Here is an 18,637-nt window from a genome sequence, read left to right as displayed (position 1 = left end):
ATCCAAAGGGGGTGGACGAAAACAAAGTCCATATAGTAGAGAGTCGAGTTCTGAACAAATTCAAATAAGGGTCCTTCGAAATAGAGCGTACAAAGTTTTATACCGGCAACAGCCTCGCGAGTCTTCTGACAAGGATATGGAGGTATTACTTGACATCCGGTGAACCTCCCGGATCAGGGATGAACCGTTGCCCCCTACTCTATGAAACCAATTAGCGTTTAATGCTTTCGGTTAAGTTTCAAGTATCACCAGTAGTACTCTACTACAATTTATAATTACGATTACTATTTGGTTACCGATTCCGGTTGTAATTAAATATGATTTATAATCAACTGTATTATATACTGCCATTAAACACATTCCTAAAACCCTTTTAGTAATAGTTAAAGTAACATCAGTTGGTCAAGGTCAGGCCATTTCGACTGTACTCCGTTTAATCGAGTCGGTGAAGTGAATCATGAGAGACTTTCTATAAGTACTTGTGTATATATAAAAATACTAACGTAACTCAATTTAGCCTCGTATGGAAGTAATATTTGCCTAACACTATCAATAAATTTAGAAATATTTAAGCTATCTTTGTACCTGTCGTTAAAAGGGATAAGATCGGGTCCTATCTAACTCGGTTTCTTAAGCTTTGTTTAAACCCGTACCATACACTGAGGATTTAATGTACCATGAAGTGATATGGCCCTTCAATTTGCGGCATTATCGTTTTTTTTAATTTATATTTAATTACAATAATTAATTGCTTTAACATGAAATAAAATTATTTTAAATTAAATATTTAAAATAAAATTCCTGGAACTGGAGAGAGCACAAAGGTCACTACTCAAAGTTATCCATTTTAAGCCATACAGATTCCCTACGGAAATGTTATATGCGGTTAGCGATCTTCTGTCAGTACGTAAGTTGTATGTACTGCAAACTACTCTTAGAACCCATCGACATATTGGATATGATCCTAGTATTTTGAACAGACGTAGAAGGCATAATGTGGCACCTTTACCAACTTTTAAAACTAAATATGCTCATAGACAGTACTGCTACCAGTCTGCTAACTTATATAATAAATTAAACAAGGAATTAAATCTATATAATATGAATAAATATAAATGTAAAATAACTATAAATTGTTGGTTAAAAACTCAAACCTATGAAGAAGTTGAATCTATTATCTAAGAATTACTATTCTAAAGTCTACTTTTATCTTACACTCTAAAAGAACACACACACTCAAACATATGATACAGACATATACACACATACCTCATACACACTCACTCACACACACTTACACTCTCACACATCAACATACACTTAACTGAATACAACGAACACCCCTCAATTTATCACTCATACACGATGCATCTTTTAACTTGTATAAATATTGTTTTGTTTTTGTAATATTATTCCCTTTTGTCTAAACTTACATACCTAATTAAGTGTACCTAGGAAGAGCGGATACTCCAAACACAAGTATATTATACATACTTAAATGGAGGCTCCAGCCACATGTTGTTATCATTGTAAGTGATTGAATAAATATTTTTTCATTTTCATTTTCATTTTTCATTTTCATTTTCATTTTTCAACATGTGATGAGGAGCATGATATAAAGGTTTAAATTTAAAAGAGTCACGAAGAGTTAACTTAGTCCTTCTCGTCCGTACGGCCTTGATTGGAGAACTGGCAGTAAATTTAAATTTAGAACCATTATTGTTATTTACATGATAAATGAGGTTTTGATTTCGAATATACTCGTACACAATGAGGTTTTGGTAGTCAGTGGTCACTTGACAGCTGACAGGATTAGATGTAATATTGGGCTGATTTTAATTTGTTCATGGAACTAAATAAGATTTAATTAATTTAAACTTAAGTATTGAAAACTTAATTTATTAACTTACTTAACCATGTCACTACTCAACATTAAACAAGATGCAGGTGCATTTTTGTACAATTAATGCTACCTCGCCACCAGCATCGCCATCACGAAACGATTAAGACGGATGTACCGTAAAAATATAATTTGTAAGAAATAATAAATTCTTTTATGTAATTTAATTTCTGTATCTCGCAAGTAGCGCAGTTTTTAGAAGATGTTCACAATTATGTAAGTTTAAAATTATAACTCTTACTTACTTGCGCACTTATAACTCTTACGCACTTATATTCATAACTGCTCGACGTTTAGCTATTTAATATTTTATTTTAATTCTGAAATTTTATAATTAAGTCGAAATCTTTTAATAAGCATTATATACTGTATACGTAGTTGATGTATATTTAACTTAGATGTTTCGGTCACATTTGATTTTTATTTTTTAACCTTGAAAATGATGGTTTTAGCGAATGTAAGCATTGATAAAAAAGGATAAGCGAAAACCATTACAATATCATGGGATAATATATTTTCTCAATTCCTGTGATCATATTTTGTTTAGGGAATATTTAACCATATTTAGTTTTAATATCAAAGGTTAATTAGTTTATTTTATTTACAATCAAGTATACAGTATTTACAATTTTCTTAACCTACAAAGTAATAATAAAAATTATTAAAAAGAAAATCAAAACAAATTTAAGTTTGGTCTCTGTGGCAGTGTACCTTTAACCATGGCAGCATTTCCTCGCTGTATTGCGTTAGTTTTAATTATAATAAGTAATAAAATTCACCAAAAACGAATGCGATACTAAATCACTAGTAAACTTTTTATCTATGTATAAAAATGTCCTAAACAATGTATTGACGATAAGCATTTTTGTACATCTCCAAAGCGATGATTAAGTCTCTAATGTTTTTATGATAGAATTTGCAAGTCAGTAGCTCGTTATATTGTCTCAACAACTCCCATACAACTCTTAATAATGTGAAAATATCAAACGTTCCTATATATATTCCCGAGTATAGTTCGAGTTTTAATTAACGAATTTGAACAAACGGCGGAAGCATCAAAATGCTTTGAACTGTAAAGACATACAATTTAGAGTAATCATATTATATGGTTTGAAAACAAAATGTCGCCGCCTTCATTGAGACTTTCAAAAGTGTGCTGGATATTATATTTATTACGTTTTTAGCAGTTATATGTGAATTATTCTTGCTTAATCAAGACCATTTATATTATTCTGCTATAGGACATGTAGCAGACACTAATATTCACTATTATATACTATTTTTTATCTCTACAGGTACTGATGACTCGATAACATTGACTGCAATTCTTCATTTGACTTCCATTGTTTATTTTTTTGCACGTTTATATAACACTAATTATATTTAACGCCGAGTCGAATTTTATTTAAAAACACGTTTTATAATTATTTAGTTGGTACTGAGGGAAACCTTGAGTATACTTTTGTTGGTTTCGTAGAAGTATTACTTGAAATTGAGTCCTTTAAACTTGAGGTTAATATAGAAAATATCGGTCTTGGAATATACATTCCAACATAATAATTGTTTGGCGTATATATTTATATAAAGTAAACAGTTACATTTCATTCGTTGAATGGAGCGCTAATATCAGTTTAGATTTAAACAAAACGTGTTAATAGATAGATAAAATATGTTTATTATGGAACATAAGATACATGTATCACTTATTCCACGTCATTAAATTTGAATTTGTAGGCATCCCTACTCATCGGCAAAGAAGACAGAGGGGTGTAGGCCGAGAGAAAAACACGGCGTAAAAAACTCTCCGTACTCTTTTAAAACAGCAAATCAATGTATAATGAATATAAAAAGATGACTAGAACACACAGAAAACTCTATTATTGAAAATTAAAAATCAATAAGTAAGTTTGAACCAGCCAATAATTGACCTTTGATGATTTTATACGTACGTTTAATTTTTGCAAATTTTATATTGTATTGGTGACCTTATATTTTATGTATTGTATGGCAGTAGGCTGTAACGAGCCACTAATTAAAGCTCGCATAAAGATTTATTAGGAAGGCTGACCAGATCTTTTCATCTTTATGGGCGTTATTATATACAATTAACAATATTAATATGGCAAAATCACATAGCACATATGGTGCAAGTGATTAGGTTCAAAGTACAAAGTAAAATGTTTAAGACGAAAAGCTACGGTATTTGCCACACATACAAATCTGTTAATTCCAATTTTGAAAATTCACTTGTGAGTCCGACGTCCACAGCCTAAAGTGATTTCACGTCGGGAGACGTTGTCTTCGTACTCATGCGGATTTTTTTTGTGTGAGTAACATGGTTTAAGTAGGATGTGAAGCCTAGTTAATAGTAACTATTCGAAGAGCAACTAAAATGTTTAAAGTTAAAAACAAACTATGACTTATTCATGAAACATATTTTTCATAAATTTGGTTTAGAAAAACAACAATAGCTCCCGCGTCAGACGTGAACAATCATAGACCATAAAATATTCTCGCACAAAAAAAAATTGCCCAATTAATATTATAACTTGTGAAATCCTTGGTATTTTACCTTGTCTGTGATTCTCTCTATTGATTGCAAAACATTTTAAACTGTTAATGAGACATTTATTTGTTCGACTTTTAACACGTAATTATGATTTATATTTTATCTTCCCGACAGCCTAACAGAAGGACTTCTTTTTTAATTTAATTATGGACGTTTTGTTACACATGGTAACGTCCAATCGAATCCGAACTATTGAAATCTAACTAGGACGTAGAGAATCGCTATCCATGATAACTGGAAGTCTATAAGAGAACAATTTAAACCTACTAAACTAAATAATAGAAAGTATAGTTGATTAAAATTTAAAATAAAATTCAAAAGACCTCTTGTAAAATGTAAACCGTTTAGAAAACTAGTTCCATCAAATCTGGACGATGCTTGGTGAATATTTATGAGCTTCTGTTCGTAAAAATGTAAGTCATAGTTAAAGTGAAACCGATTTCATGCATACTTTATCACCCGCGTAATACTATTATGAGATAAGTATTGCTTAGAAGGACGAACTTTTGTGCAACAGCAAGAACAAAATAGCCAGCGTTTCTACAAATGAATGTGGTATTGTTCGGTAACAAAAAGTCTAGCGTCTTTTCGTCTATATTGTCTCGTCTTTTTCTTGGGCCTTCATTTCTTCGATATATATTGCTAGTCAATAGAATCGTTTTCTATTAAGATATGTGTAGTAAAAGAATATTCAACAAGTTGGAGACCACTCGTTCTCGCCATATTTGGTTGGAATCTACAAGATGTGTTGGAGATGTACTAGACAGTCGCTCTCCTTGTAAACGATTACATTTATCATCGCGTATATTCGGGTATTGTCTTTTGCTTAACACGATGCATTCGGACGTCATCAGCTAACAACTAAATAATTCGGCGACCGACGTACATTTGGTCATTTATTACTTCATTGTTTACACGGCTACAATAACTCGTTTGATGTTCGAAATTCGTCACTCAATTTCATTAATTTCACGCTTACTAGTACCAAAAACTTTAATCGTGATAATATTTACGAATTTTCAAGTATCACACACTAAAAACTGTTCTGTTATAACAGTGTCGAATGTGCGCTGTGCCAATGAATAACATCTTTAAATATTCTGTTGGATGGCGTAGTCTTGCTCTTTCGCGAATTTTGTAAACGTTTTTGACCTTCATAAGCACGCCCTAAGACGCATCTAAACTGAATAAACGTATTTTGATTTTTGTTTTTTTGTTGTTTTCGTTTTAAGTAGCTGTCCGTCCACAGCCTGCTAAACTATAATCAAACCCAGGACCTCGTTAAACCCATTGAACGACCCGCTGAGCAACGGCAGCTCGTATAAGGTATGCTGTATGTAATAAACTCTTGGCAAGGACAGGCCATGACATCTGTACGGCTCAGAATGTAAATCGTTATTGCCAATCCATCGATGTATGTATGAGACCCGAATCGCACCCGCGATGTGTACAAAGTCTATATCAAGGCCTTCATACGAATTAGCAATACAATAAACAAAACATACCAATGATTTGTACATAGAGATTTATGACCAAAAGGTGAATTTAATTTTTAGCAATTAAAGTTATTTCTATATTAATTTTGATATACCTAATTATCAGAAACCAAGATGTCCTTTAAACTTTAAATACAAGTTGTCCTGACTTTAAATACAGGATTCATTAAGGGCTTCAGACAGGACGTTAGAAAATTAACGTTATTGAAGTTAGAGTTAAATTAATGCGTTGTGAAATTGAAATATATTTTATGTATCATGTATACACGTTTACGTGATAGTATAACGTTTAATTCTATAATACGTGAAAGCACGTAAATAACGTGCTTTTCAAGAAAATAAATATATGAGTCATCACATACCACAAATATTATAGTTGAAATATGCAACTATGGATTAAATAAAAATAAATTATACTTTAAATACAAATCGCAAAGCCACGTTTCGCAATAAATGCAACAAGGAAAAAATATTTCGCTGTAATCTTAAACTGTAAATTATACATCGCCATAACGTAATATTTGTGAGCAGAGCTTTGAACAGGTAATAAATCAGGTTTTAGAATACATGTGAAATTAGTATGGAGATTAGTTAATTGTCCCAATATATGACATCGCTTTGCAACTTTCACTTTTAAATAAAATTCTTCTGGAGTTGTATAATCACCTTTATCCATCCACAAAAACTAAACCAAACAGGAAAAGTAAAAAAATTCCAGCCATTTAAGAAGATTTTGAAATTGGAAAACATTCATGCTTAACTACAAAGATTGCTCTGTTTTCTATCGATTTTGACATCATTAAAGAATTTCCGTTTTATAAGGAAAATCGTAATCTATACAAATTATAAGGGATTGAAGACAAAACAAAACTCATATCTTATATCAGTTTTATGAAAAAACAATTAAAAAGGTTTTATTGAAATTTAGGAAATATAAAAAAAGCTGAATATTGAACGGTTCTTTCCAGTATTTGTGTACAAATAAGGGTAACTTTTTAATTTCAATAACACAGCTCAATTTTATTAGTAAGAACTTAAACACTAAAACGATAATACATTAAAAAAAAGCTATTATAATAAATAAAAATGCCAGGATATTTTAGTAGGAGGAATACTCACCGCACCAGGTATTCCAGCGGAGATAAACAGTGCCAGTGTGTCTGGCCATGGAAGCAGCTTGTACTGCTCCCACCACCGCTTCACTACCAGGCTGACGTAGAAGCCAAGGACAAACGACATTGGAATCGTCTCACTCTGCGCGCCGAAGTATTGACGCACTTTCTCGAATATTCTGGAAAGAGATATTATTTGTAATAGGCGGAACGCATATATGGTACTGGTCGCATATCTATCCTGTGAGGTGACCAAGGCAAAACAAAGTAAACAATACGATTTTTTTACAATAAGCTTAGACATGGAATAAAATCACCGGACGGCATTATGGTATTTGCTTTCGAAAAGTATAGTTATTAGTTTATTATTCTATTAACTGTATCGTATAGAATACTTGATAAATCTAAGTAACATTAGGACGGCGACAGAAACCTACAAATGTATATAGGGAAACAATTAAATTAATTAAATTATTTACTCAAGCATATAATGAGTGATATTTTAGCCAATCGTATCTCTGCAGCCCACCCGGCGGACTGAGCAAACTATATTTATGAGTCACAAAAGATAATGTTGCCCATTGAATAAACTGATAATACAAACATACATTGTCTTTCCGAGTATACAAAGTGTACTGAAGTTATCAATAGCATTCAATGGAATAAATAAGCATCGCAAGGCAACACGTTTACCGCCGAGGTCCTTGGTCCGGGAGCAAATAAAAAAGTAGATCGCTGCGCATACACTTTTAAACTCAGCCAAAAATATGATTATTATAACGTCCGCAAGTTACGTAGATTTTGCGTGGTAGGCGGAATATTTCCCCGTATACTTTTAGCAGGAAAATGTTATAATATATCCGAGGAATTAAAATATATCAACGAGTTTATCATTTGTGTCTGGGTTTTAATAAATAGAATTTTAACGTATGGTATTATAATTGTGTTTATATATAATCAAAATTGAAAAGTTTAAGGTAAGACTTTTATAAACATACTAGCTGCCCTCGCAACGAACTTCGTTTCTCCTTTATGTGATTTCACTTAGCCTAACTTTTTAGTACATACCCACTTTTCCGGTTTTCCGGAATGAAAACTTTTTAGGTTTTTTTGTGATTTTATCTATGTAAACCTCAGAGTTCAAGTTATAACTTCTTAACTAACAAATAAAAATAGGGGTTGCTCGTAGAGGGTAGATGAAAATTAAGGGTTGTATGTATTTTTGAATGCTGTATCGAGCCGTTTCTGAGGAGTATGGGAACGAACATTGTGACACGAGAATTTTATTTATATAGAGATTATAAAAATCAAATGACTTGGATCGCAGTGTGAGCCTAGTGACTCTCATCCCGTAGTTTCGCACGCCAGCTGCGCACCAACGGCCTTTTGGTCTATGGCGCCATTAAAACTCACTCGTGCGGTGAAGGAAAATATCATGACGAAACTGACATGCCTTCGAACCAAAAACTACTTGTCAAAGTCAAAAATCATTTATTCATATAGGTAACACAATGTACACTTTATGAACGACAAAAAGAAATATGTACATTAAATGCTTCTATTTTACAATTACTGCCAGTTCTCAAATCAAGGGCGTAGAACGGAAGAGAAGAACTGGCAATAAACTCTCCGCCACTCTTTTTAATCGCCAATATTTTTTTACACAACGTTTGTAAGGAGCTGCAACCATTACACCACGTTCCACGTGACATCTCAAGTAATAAATAATAATAAAATAAATTAAAAACAAAGATTTGTCCTCTTGCTACTGCCTATTAGAAAAAAACAAATGATCACGAAACAGCTACAGACATCTGAGGCTCAGACCTATTTAAGAGCGCCAGTGCTTTTTATTATTTTGAAGATCAAATAGCAATGATATACATGATTAACCCCCTACGCCTTTAAAGTTAACTAAAGTACCATAGGATTTTAATGGAATAAATCAGTAGCAGGAATTGGCATTGAAGGCGACTTAGAAGAAGTATCGGTTATTATTACCATTTGGTAGAAAACACAGACCGAGCAAAACAGGTCTAAATATTTAATTTAAATATCTTCTTGTTACTGACAATATTCATGTAATTTAAAGCTGGCGGTGGAGTGTATGTGGAAAAAAATAAAACAATTATATCGCATTCAAGGTCAAACTAGTTATTTTTTAATGAAAAAACTTGATTCGACTAGAATAGATTTAAATTTAAATATAAAGGTCTTAGTAATTTGTAAACGTAGAGAGCCTTAAATTATTAATAATAATTTTCGTAAAATATTGACATGTTTTGAAGATAGACGTGTGGCAATGGAGCAACCAATTCCTGAACATTTTATCGATATTTAGAGAGCACTTTTATCAAAAAAATAACATTTCTCATACTATACTGATAAACTGTAACACTTAATTGAGATTAAGGTACAAAGATTTCGTGCACTAAATAATAAAGAAGTTTATGTTAAATGTAATGTTTATTTCGTCAAACTCAGCAAAGATTCGGAAGCCTTATATCCAAAATCCGAATTTTGTTAGGCCCTGAGTAAATCCGCGGCTAGAAGCTAATTTTATGTATGCAGTTATTATGTTGTCTGTCGCAATATCTTACGCATAATTATGTAGGTGACATTGTGATCGCATTTTTTCGATACACGCAATTTAACCTTTGCTTTTAACGAACATAACATTTTATGGTATAAAATATTGTATATAATAATGGAGTTTTATAACTCAGTTCATGTTAGTTGCCTAGCAACCTAGCATGGTTAAACTAGCTAGCTTTATTAGAGCAGTGTTGGCCTAGTGGCTTCAGCGTGCGACTCTCATCCCTGAGGTCGTATGTCGTTGACTTTCTTTCTATGTGCGCATTTAACATTCGCTCGAACGGTGAAGGAAAACATTGTGAGGAAACCGGCTTGCCTTAGACCCAAAAAGTCGACGGCGTGCGTCAGGCACAGGAGGCTGATCACCTACTTGCCTATTAGATTAACAAATGATCATGAAACAGATAGAAATCTGAGGCCCAGACCTAAAAAGGTTGTAGCGCCACTGATTATTATTATTATTATTATTAATTAAACGAGCTCTTCTAAGTATACTGTTTAAATAGACATAAACTAACATTCTTGGATAACATCTTAAAATTTTGGATTTGTTAGTATTAACGGAATCTTCAGTTTACATATTCTTAGGTTATTCAATAATAATCAGGAGGTTTCATCTTCTACTCCCGACATGTATAACTTCGAGTTCCGATAAACCGGCAAACCGGTTATTGGATAGGACGTATGGGAAATAGGTAGGTAGGCTATGGTGGTTATTTTTATGTTTTTAAAGGTTTGCAGTATTTATTTACATGTATTTAATGTCTACTTTTGGCACTAATCGACACATGTACACTGGCCATTTCTACTAGCCCACGCTGCTTACACCGAGTATTTATTGACATAACATTCTATTTGTATATCTTATTTTTAATTATTGAAAACATGTATTATTTTTGTACAAACGAAATTTCTTCATATTTAAACTGTAACCGTAACGACTTCTTGAAGGTTACCACTTGGTACTCTCTTTCTTTATAACAATCAATGTTAGAGGAAATTAAGTGTCTTGTCCATCATCCGGCGAGTCCACACCTCAGCCTACATCCGGGGAAAGCTACTCGTCTAGATAATATAGATTCGAATCACTTATTCCTTTTTTGACTCTATTAATTGGGCAGACGTTACCATGTTTTATATCCGTATTTTCTACACTTTCCAGTTTCCACACGAAAGCGGGAGGGAAAAACAACGCACAATAAATTATGTGTCGAGAGTTAAGAAGAAGATACATATATGTCAAGATTATGTTATGATTTATATATTATATCGTTTAGAACAACATACCGGTTATATTGACCAAAATCAATGGGCCCGGCTGAATTCTATTGTATTAGGTACTTAACAACAACGTCATCGGCTGTTACGACTATCGGTTTTTACGACCAAATATGAGTAGTCCCTTCGATGTCGTTATAACAGATATTCTTCACCGTCTTACAGACCAAAACAGGAATTACTGTCCATATTGCCTGCTTACGAACCAAGGAAAATTAGGGCTTGAATATACAAATAACCCCTTACTAAGAAACCTATGTTTTAAATAGTTAAAGAATGTTTAATCAGATTTATTAATTTTCAATGTCATGCGAGTGCTAAGGACAAAATAATACATAGGGATTTGAAGGTACATTATGTACTTTAACTAAATGAGCCTCAACATAAAGTTAAGTGGGTAATCCCCAGCTCCAACTAAAAGATTTTTAGGTATATGTCCGCAATTAAGACTTTCATACAAAAAGCATAAATAATTAATGAAACGGATACTGTGTGAGGCAAACTAATAAATTGTTGTAGGGAGATTATTATTTAACATGTTTATGAATAAAATATAGACGAATGATCCTTTAAAATTAAAATGGTGCACGTTTAATGAGTTTTTTAATCTAATCAATGAATCAGTGATCGGAATCCTTTGAATGCGTTGGTAATGGAGCATAAAATTATTGACCCTACCGATGGATAACTAGTGTAACTGATATTGTAATACTATATATGTATTGAAACTATACTCAGACCATTTAACTTCAGGGCAACTTCCTTTATAATGTACATGCTTGTATATTTTCATCACAATATTTTTATATAATTAATCATTAAAGATAAATTTTACTTCAATTAATTATAACTGTTCACATTCGTAAAACGGAAATTTAACCTTCAAATGCAACACGTATGTATAAGGATATGATTTTAAGATATTCAGAAACCAGACGTAGAGCAAGTGTGACTCCAGTACGTCCATAATATATATATATATACATATATATAGAGTTATAGAGAGATTCGTTATATGGAGTGCAGAGAAAAAAATACAAATTTAACTAATTACAATAATTTCTAATTTTATTACTATCAATATGTAAATTATTCTAAACAAATATATTCTGTTAACTATGCCGTGTTTTGCTATGCCAATATTTGTATTTATTTTTGAGTATTTTGTCTGGCCATCTTGATGGTTTGTTTGCGAATAATGGCACACGTGTTAATGCAATTAACAATAACAAAGGCGAAACGGCTGTTTATGACGGCTGCTCAAAAGGGTAGTTTTGTAAGCAGATTATATAAATAAATGTATCTAGCTGAATGTCTAAATTTGAAAATATATCTCCGTAATAGAGAGTGTCTGTTGCGGTATAAAGAGTGTACTAATGTATGGGTTTTGTGTCAAACCAAACAAACATAACTCCTTTTACGTTATAGAGTTTACACTGTTTAAAGAAAAGGAAAAACTTTTTTATACATAATAAAAAATAGTACGCAAAAAGTTTCGTTTCATAATGATCCCCTCACAGACACAGCGCTAAGCATACCTCTCGTATCTTAGCTTTAGTCAAAAAAATTATCAGATGCAAAACAAGTCATACAAAAGTTGGTCATGTCTAGTAGTGGTAGTTAATGGTCTAAGATCCCGCTATACAACGACCTTCACCGAGATGCTTATTTAATGAAACTTATTTTATATTTAATTTAATATGTCAAAAAATATAATCCATATGGGTTGCCTAGCAAATTTCAGTCCAGAGTATGTTTAATTAATTTAAAAAAAAAAATTTTTTTTAACATTTCTCCGGTATGATTATTAGATAAATTCTATACCAATCGAAAGTATGAAGCCCATAGAATATGCAAACGTTAGGTTGTTTTTAATCAATTCATTATTTATGTGTATATTTTCTATGTGACACTAAAGTATATATACATCTTTAGTATAAAAGAAGGTTATAGTGATACATATATAATACTACCCTGATTAAAAATATTGATTGAAAAAAGTTAAAAAAATTTACTACATGCAAATTATAAATAAAATTTTTTTTTTAAATATTAATCAAACATACTCTGGACTGAAATTTGCTAGGCAACCTATATGGATTATATTTATTGACATATTAAATTAAATATAAAATAAGTTTCATTAAATAAGCATCTCGGTGAAGGTCGTTGTATAGCGGGATCTTATACTATAAAGGCAAGTTAACGTTTTCCCCAAGGCACAGATAAGACAAAAATGTGTCAATTGCGAGGCAAATATAAAAAAATAACCTACTTGTTATTCGTGAGCATATTCAAATGAATTTCCGAGAATAGTGGATTTTCTTTATCAGTAAGTACTAAGTAGTCTGAATAATGTTAAAATAAACACGCGTATTGCTCATTCGCCACGTTCAGAGAGTGATTATTGTAAATCTGAAGTCGCTACCACATTTTGACACTTATTGTAATGAATACAGTAACAGTAGGTACCAACAGATAAGGAAAATAATATGCTTATTAATTGTGATTTATTAAACCTGAGTTCAGATAAATTAAGATTTTTTTGGCACTACTGGGCGTTTCGATTTAAATTCAAATAAGTTTACTTATGATCAATTCTGAAGCAGGTTGCCGTATATTTTTTATTAGCTAGTTTGACTGATTCTTTTACATGGAAATATAGGTTTTTGGGCGAATTTATATATTTTTCTGTGCCTTTTGTCTATGAAAAACTGTTTAAAAATCGTATTTATTAAATGGTGAAGACGGGATAATACAATAACTCGTTATTAAAGGCCGATCGTGAAGGTTATTAAACATATCACCCGATATTCAATATTATTCTGATTTGCCAAAACAGCGACCATTTACATCGAACATATTAAATGCACATTGAAGTACAATACAGTTTTTGTCATCGCTATTCTGTATATGAGGCATATTTTGTTGCATAAATTTTAAAATATTAATAAACACAGGAAGGAAAAATAGTGCATCACAAATTATTATATTATTCACGTTCTATGCAAGAATCCAACCTTGATGCGATTGTTTCCGCTGATTAAAACAAAATGACAGTAAAATTAAGCCCCGTGAGATAATAATTTTAAATGGGATATTATTACATAACTGCTAATTAAAATATCTTATTTAACAATAACAAGTAAACATTACTTCACGTATCAGAGCTATATCGCTGTATATTTGTTAACCGCAAAATAAGTATGTATTACCAATAATTAGAAGTATATGTATAACTTTTTTTTCTAAGTATTACCCAGGATTGTTATGAAGAATGTTAGAGATAATTTTTCTCTTCGGGATTTATTGGTTGGGCGCAGAGTTCATATAGGGGTTTCAGCGTGCGGTTCGAATCCCGGTTGCACGAATGCACAAGTATACACAGATCTGAGGCCCAGATATTAAATGGATGAAGCGCCACTGTTTTTAGGGTTATAAATAGTCAAATAAATATAAAAAATATATTGACGCAACAGTGTAATTAGATGTAAATAGACCAACGTAAACAATTTGTGAGAGTTTATCCGTCTCTATGTAAAATTGTGTTTTCGCTCAAACATAGTTGACGAATATATAACGGTGTCAGAAAAATTAAGTGAAACTCATCCCACAAATATCATTCCTAATGAAAGAGTAACATCAAGGTTATTTGTATATTAATTGTCTAATAACTAAACAATAGATGAGTCATAATTATGCAGAGAATCACGAAAATAGAAGGTTTTATGAATAGGTCGTTAAAAATTAATGAACCAACGTTTTATACTTTATGTTTTTAACTCTAAGGCCTATACAGTCCTAGTAAAGCCTTTTTAAAAGCTTTTTCCACAAATAGAACATGTCTCCGATCTTAATTGGGGAAGACCAACTCTTAACTGTAATATGTAACTTTTAACGCACGAACCCAATAACCTATCTCAATCCATAATCCATCTGAGATAGTAATCTTAATGTTATCTCAAATGTTGTAACAAGTGTGCCAAAAACCAATCGACGGATTGTAATAGCCATCTGTCGATACAAGCTATCCATGGGATACCTTTAGTAATACCTTTGTATGAAAATGACAGTTGACGAAAGCTCGATTTCAACAGTTAATTATTTTAACTTACACCAGTTTTTTTAAATAATTAAAAAAACTGTTTGTTATGTTTTAAACATACACATGTATATTTTAATGTTATTTGTAAAATGGAACAACAAAGAGCAATTTATCCGTCGCCAAAAATGGATTGTCTTCGTTGGGTTTGGTTATTGGGATGCAGATAGGATATCGATCAAGTGTCACGGTCTGATCTCAGATTGTTTTCAATCTGAGATTGTGGATTAATTAAATTAAATAATCCAATTGAGTTCTTCCCTTTTTGTCCTTAAATAGCTAAGTATATCGATGGCCCCAACGAATAAACATGCAAGAGCTCTTACCCAAAAAATTTTTTTTCGTTTTCTTCGTTTTAATGGCCTATCATACACCTATATAATTTTTTTTAAATATTTTAGACTTCAAATAAGGCTTTTATAGCACAATATTCGTTTATTGTAGGGAAAAAATATATCTTCATATCATCATGAATAACAAAACATGCGCCTATTACATATTATTTGTTTCTTAGAGTACACCAGAATAAACGTGTTAAATCAATCTGCCGCTCGTGCCTATCCTATCCTTTCGGCAATTACTCTTACACGATTATTCGTGTAAAAATGGAAGCAACTTTTACTAGTAATGCATCATTGCACACTGAATATAATAATTACAGTTATTCCATTATCTTTTACTAATTTCTCTCCTTTCTTCTACTTTTACGTAAAGGTTCAAGCACTTATATTCTTCGCTCATGAATTTCAAGTTATTGTTAGTAACCGCTTAATATACGGATACTTTTCCGATCGTGTCTATTGCAATAGCGCGTTAGTATAGACAAGGGATGAAGCGGGGGCGAGCCACGCCGACTGTTTTATATATTAATAAGGCTTACGATCTAAGAAGTATTTCCAATTTAGATGGTGTTTTACATAGTATTGAAACACAAAATATATCACAGGATGTTGCAACTACAGCATCGGAGGAAAGACCCGTAACTCCCATTGAACAGCTTACGAAAAAGAGAAAAATAGATCCTAATTTATGGAAAGATAAGAAAAACTAAATTCTTAAAAATTCTGATAAAAGTTATGAGGGTGCTAGAACTAACAAACAAAACGCAGAAAAATCTATTGGACCTCCATGCAACTGCAAATTGAAATGTTACGAAAAGATACATCAAAATATAAGGAGTAAAATGTTTCTGAGTTTTTGGGCTATCGGGGACCATGAGAGACAGTGAGATTTTATTAACCGACATGTAAAGAAAGATAACGTCAAAAAGATTACAGTTGATTGTTGAACGTAAAAATAATCGTACTCAAACATTAACATATCAACTACTCGATGATACTAATGATATACATGATTAAAGTTTCTAAAATTATGTTTTTAAATACATTATCCATTACAGAGCAAGTAGTATACACAGCTATTGATAAATTGGGAGATGACAACTATTTAAAAGACTACAGAGGAACTCATAAGAACAGGCCAAGAAGAATGTCAGAAGAGACTGAAAAAGTATATTCGACCATATAAATTTATTTGAAAGAGTTGAATCACACTATTCTCGAAAGATAGCCAAAAGCAATATCTGTGTGAAACTTTGAATATCTCTAAAATGCACCGACTATATTTGGAATGGATAGATACAAACAACCAGTACAATTAAACATGCAAAGCAACTAAACGCCAATATGAAATAATCTTCAATACAAAGTTTAACCTATCCTTCCACAAACCTAAAAAAGATTTATGTGAGATATGTTCAATTTACCAAACTTCTGATGATGTTAGGATCGAACAATTACAAGCTGATTATGAAAAGCACTTGAAAGAAAAGCAATTAGTCAGGCAATTAAAGGAACAAGAAAAAGAAACTTTTTCTTCAGATGACAGTGTTGTAGCATGTTTTGATCTGGAAAAAGTGTTGAATATCCCTCAAAGTGAAGTAGGCACATTTCATTATGAACGGAAGTATCCTGTATACAATTTCACGATCTATAATATAATCGAGAAGAAAGGTTACTGCTATGTCTGGCACTGTCAGATTGCGAAAAGGGGTGCGATAGAAATAGCAAGTTGTCTTTGGTCATTGATCCAGGTACACGTCGAATTAGGAATTAAAAATATATATTTTTATCTGATTCATGTGCAGGGCAAAATCGTAATCGTTTCGTATTCGCCATGTTTTCTTTAGCGGCGAAGAAATTTAACATAAAAATTACTCATAGGTTTTTGGAGAAAGGTGGCCAATCGAGGGGTGATTCTATGCACGCTGCTATTGAGCGTTCCAAGAAAAAGCATACTATTTACACACCTAACCTAATGTATTCCTTGATAGAGAATGCCAAAGTTACCGGACACAAGTACCAGGTAAGACAAATGACACAAGCTGATTGCATAGATTTTAAAGAGTTAATAAAGGGGAAGAATTGGTTGAAAGATAAAAATGGGGATATAATTTATTGGAGCAAATAAAAGAAGTAGTTTTTTATTATAATCATCCTGGTACAATATACTTTAGATACAGTTTTGAAGACGAATTACAAGAGATGCAAACTATCACGAGGACTAATTCAAGAAGGCGACGAGGAGAACCCATAGAAAATGCTGAAAACCTAAAACACTGGAATTCTATTTATACCACTCCCTTTATATAGGGATTTAATAAGACTGCGACTCAGGAGCCATACTAAACCATTCTTACCAGTGTTTTTACAGAAATTTGGTGCCATTAGGTTCCACCTCGGTAATACCAACGATAGTGACGAGGAGATTTATTAGTACTTACTTATTTCTTGTTCTCTGTTTAATTTTTCATGTTTTTTTTTTTTAATAATATACCTGATAGGTACTTAATTTGTTCCTTATTGGATAAATAAAAAATAATTATTCTTATTAACATTATTTTTTATTTAACCTTTATCAAAAATCATAAGCTAATTTACATTATTATACCATGCACTAATAAAGATGTATTACATAAATAATGAATTGATCTTAATTACGCTAATAAACGGGCCTCTATCTTTACAAACATGAAAAAGCAACAAAATATACAAGAATAAGCCTGTAGACAGCCAGAGCACGGCTCAGAAAAAAAAATATTGACGTAGAATAACCGTGTAACATTTCACTATATTTGATTATGCTTCATTTATGACACGAATAAACGTGCAGTGATACAATACTGTTAAAAAGTCACATATTATTCACTACAATAATAAAATAACATGTTTTTTCTTGAATATTGAGAAAACTGTTAATATTTTTTTTATAAAAAATATATGAGCTAAAAGATATTTTTTTTACCTTTAATTTGATCATTCATTATATATATCTATTTATTATGTAATTAAAGTAAAGTGATTCCAAACTATTTTGTTGTTTCCTGAAAAGTTGTTGTTTTTCGATTGCACGTTTATTCGTTGGGGCCATCGATATTAGCGCTTCAACAACGCACTAAACAAGTCATTCTAAACGCCCTTAAGTTGCAGGCAACTTGGCTTATGGGCTGCCTTTAGTAGAAGTTAACTAACAATAATATTCTCCAGGTCGAGCGACTAATCTCTATTGAGCTTATGCATGTACGTG

At 31.9% G+C, this 18,637-nt stretch overlaps 1 protein-coding gene and 1 long non-coding RNA gene across 2 annotated transcripts in view; one reads left to right on the top strand and one right to left on the bottom strand.

Moving 5' to 3' along the window:
- The window catches only part of LOC125062424 (bestrophin-4), a 39,352-nt gene that overhangs the window by 14,780 nt on the left and 5,935 nt on the right, over positions 1-18,637 (bottom strand). The window contains exon 3 of the mRNA XM_047668348.1: positions 7,085-7,256. Coding sequence (XP_047524304.1) covers positions 7,085-7,256 — 172 coding nt within the window. The remainder of the gene's footprint in view (positions 1-7,084; positions 7,257-18,637) is intronic.
- Positions 15,346-18,487, top strand: LOC125062426. Its single transcript, XR_007119266.1, has 2 exons — positions 15,346-17,144; positions 17,275-18,487. It is a non-coding gene; the product is annotated as an uncharacterized LOC125062426 (long non-coding RNA).

The sequence above is a fragment of the Pieris napi genome, chromosome Z (assembly GCF_905475465.1).
Source record: "Pieris napi chromosome Z, ilPieNapi1.2, whole genome shotgun sequence".
NCBI lineage: Eukaryota > Metazoa > Arthropoda > Insecta > Lepidoptera > Pieridae > Pieris > Pieris napi.
This window is presented reverse-complemented; position numbering and strand designations above follow the sequence as displayed.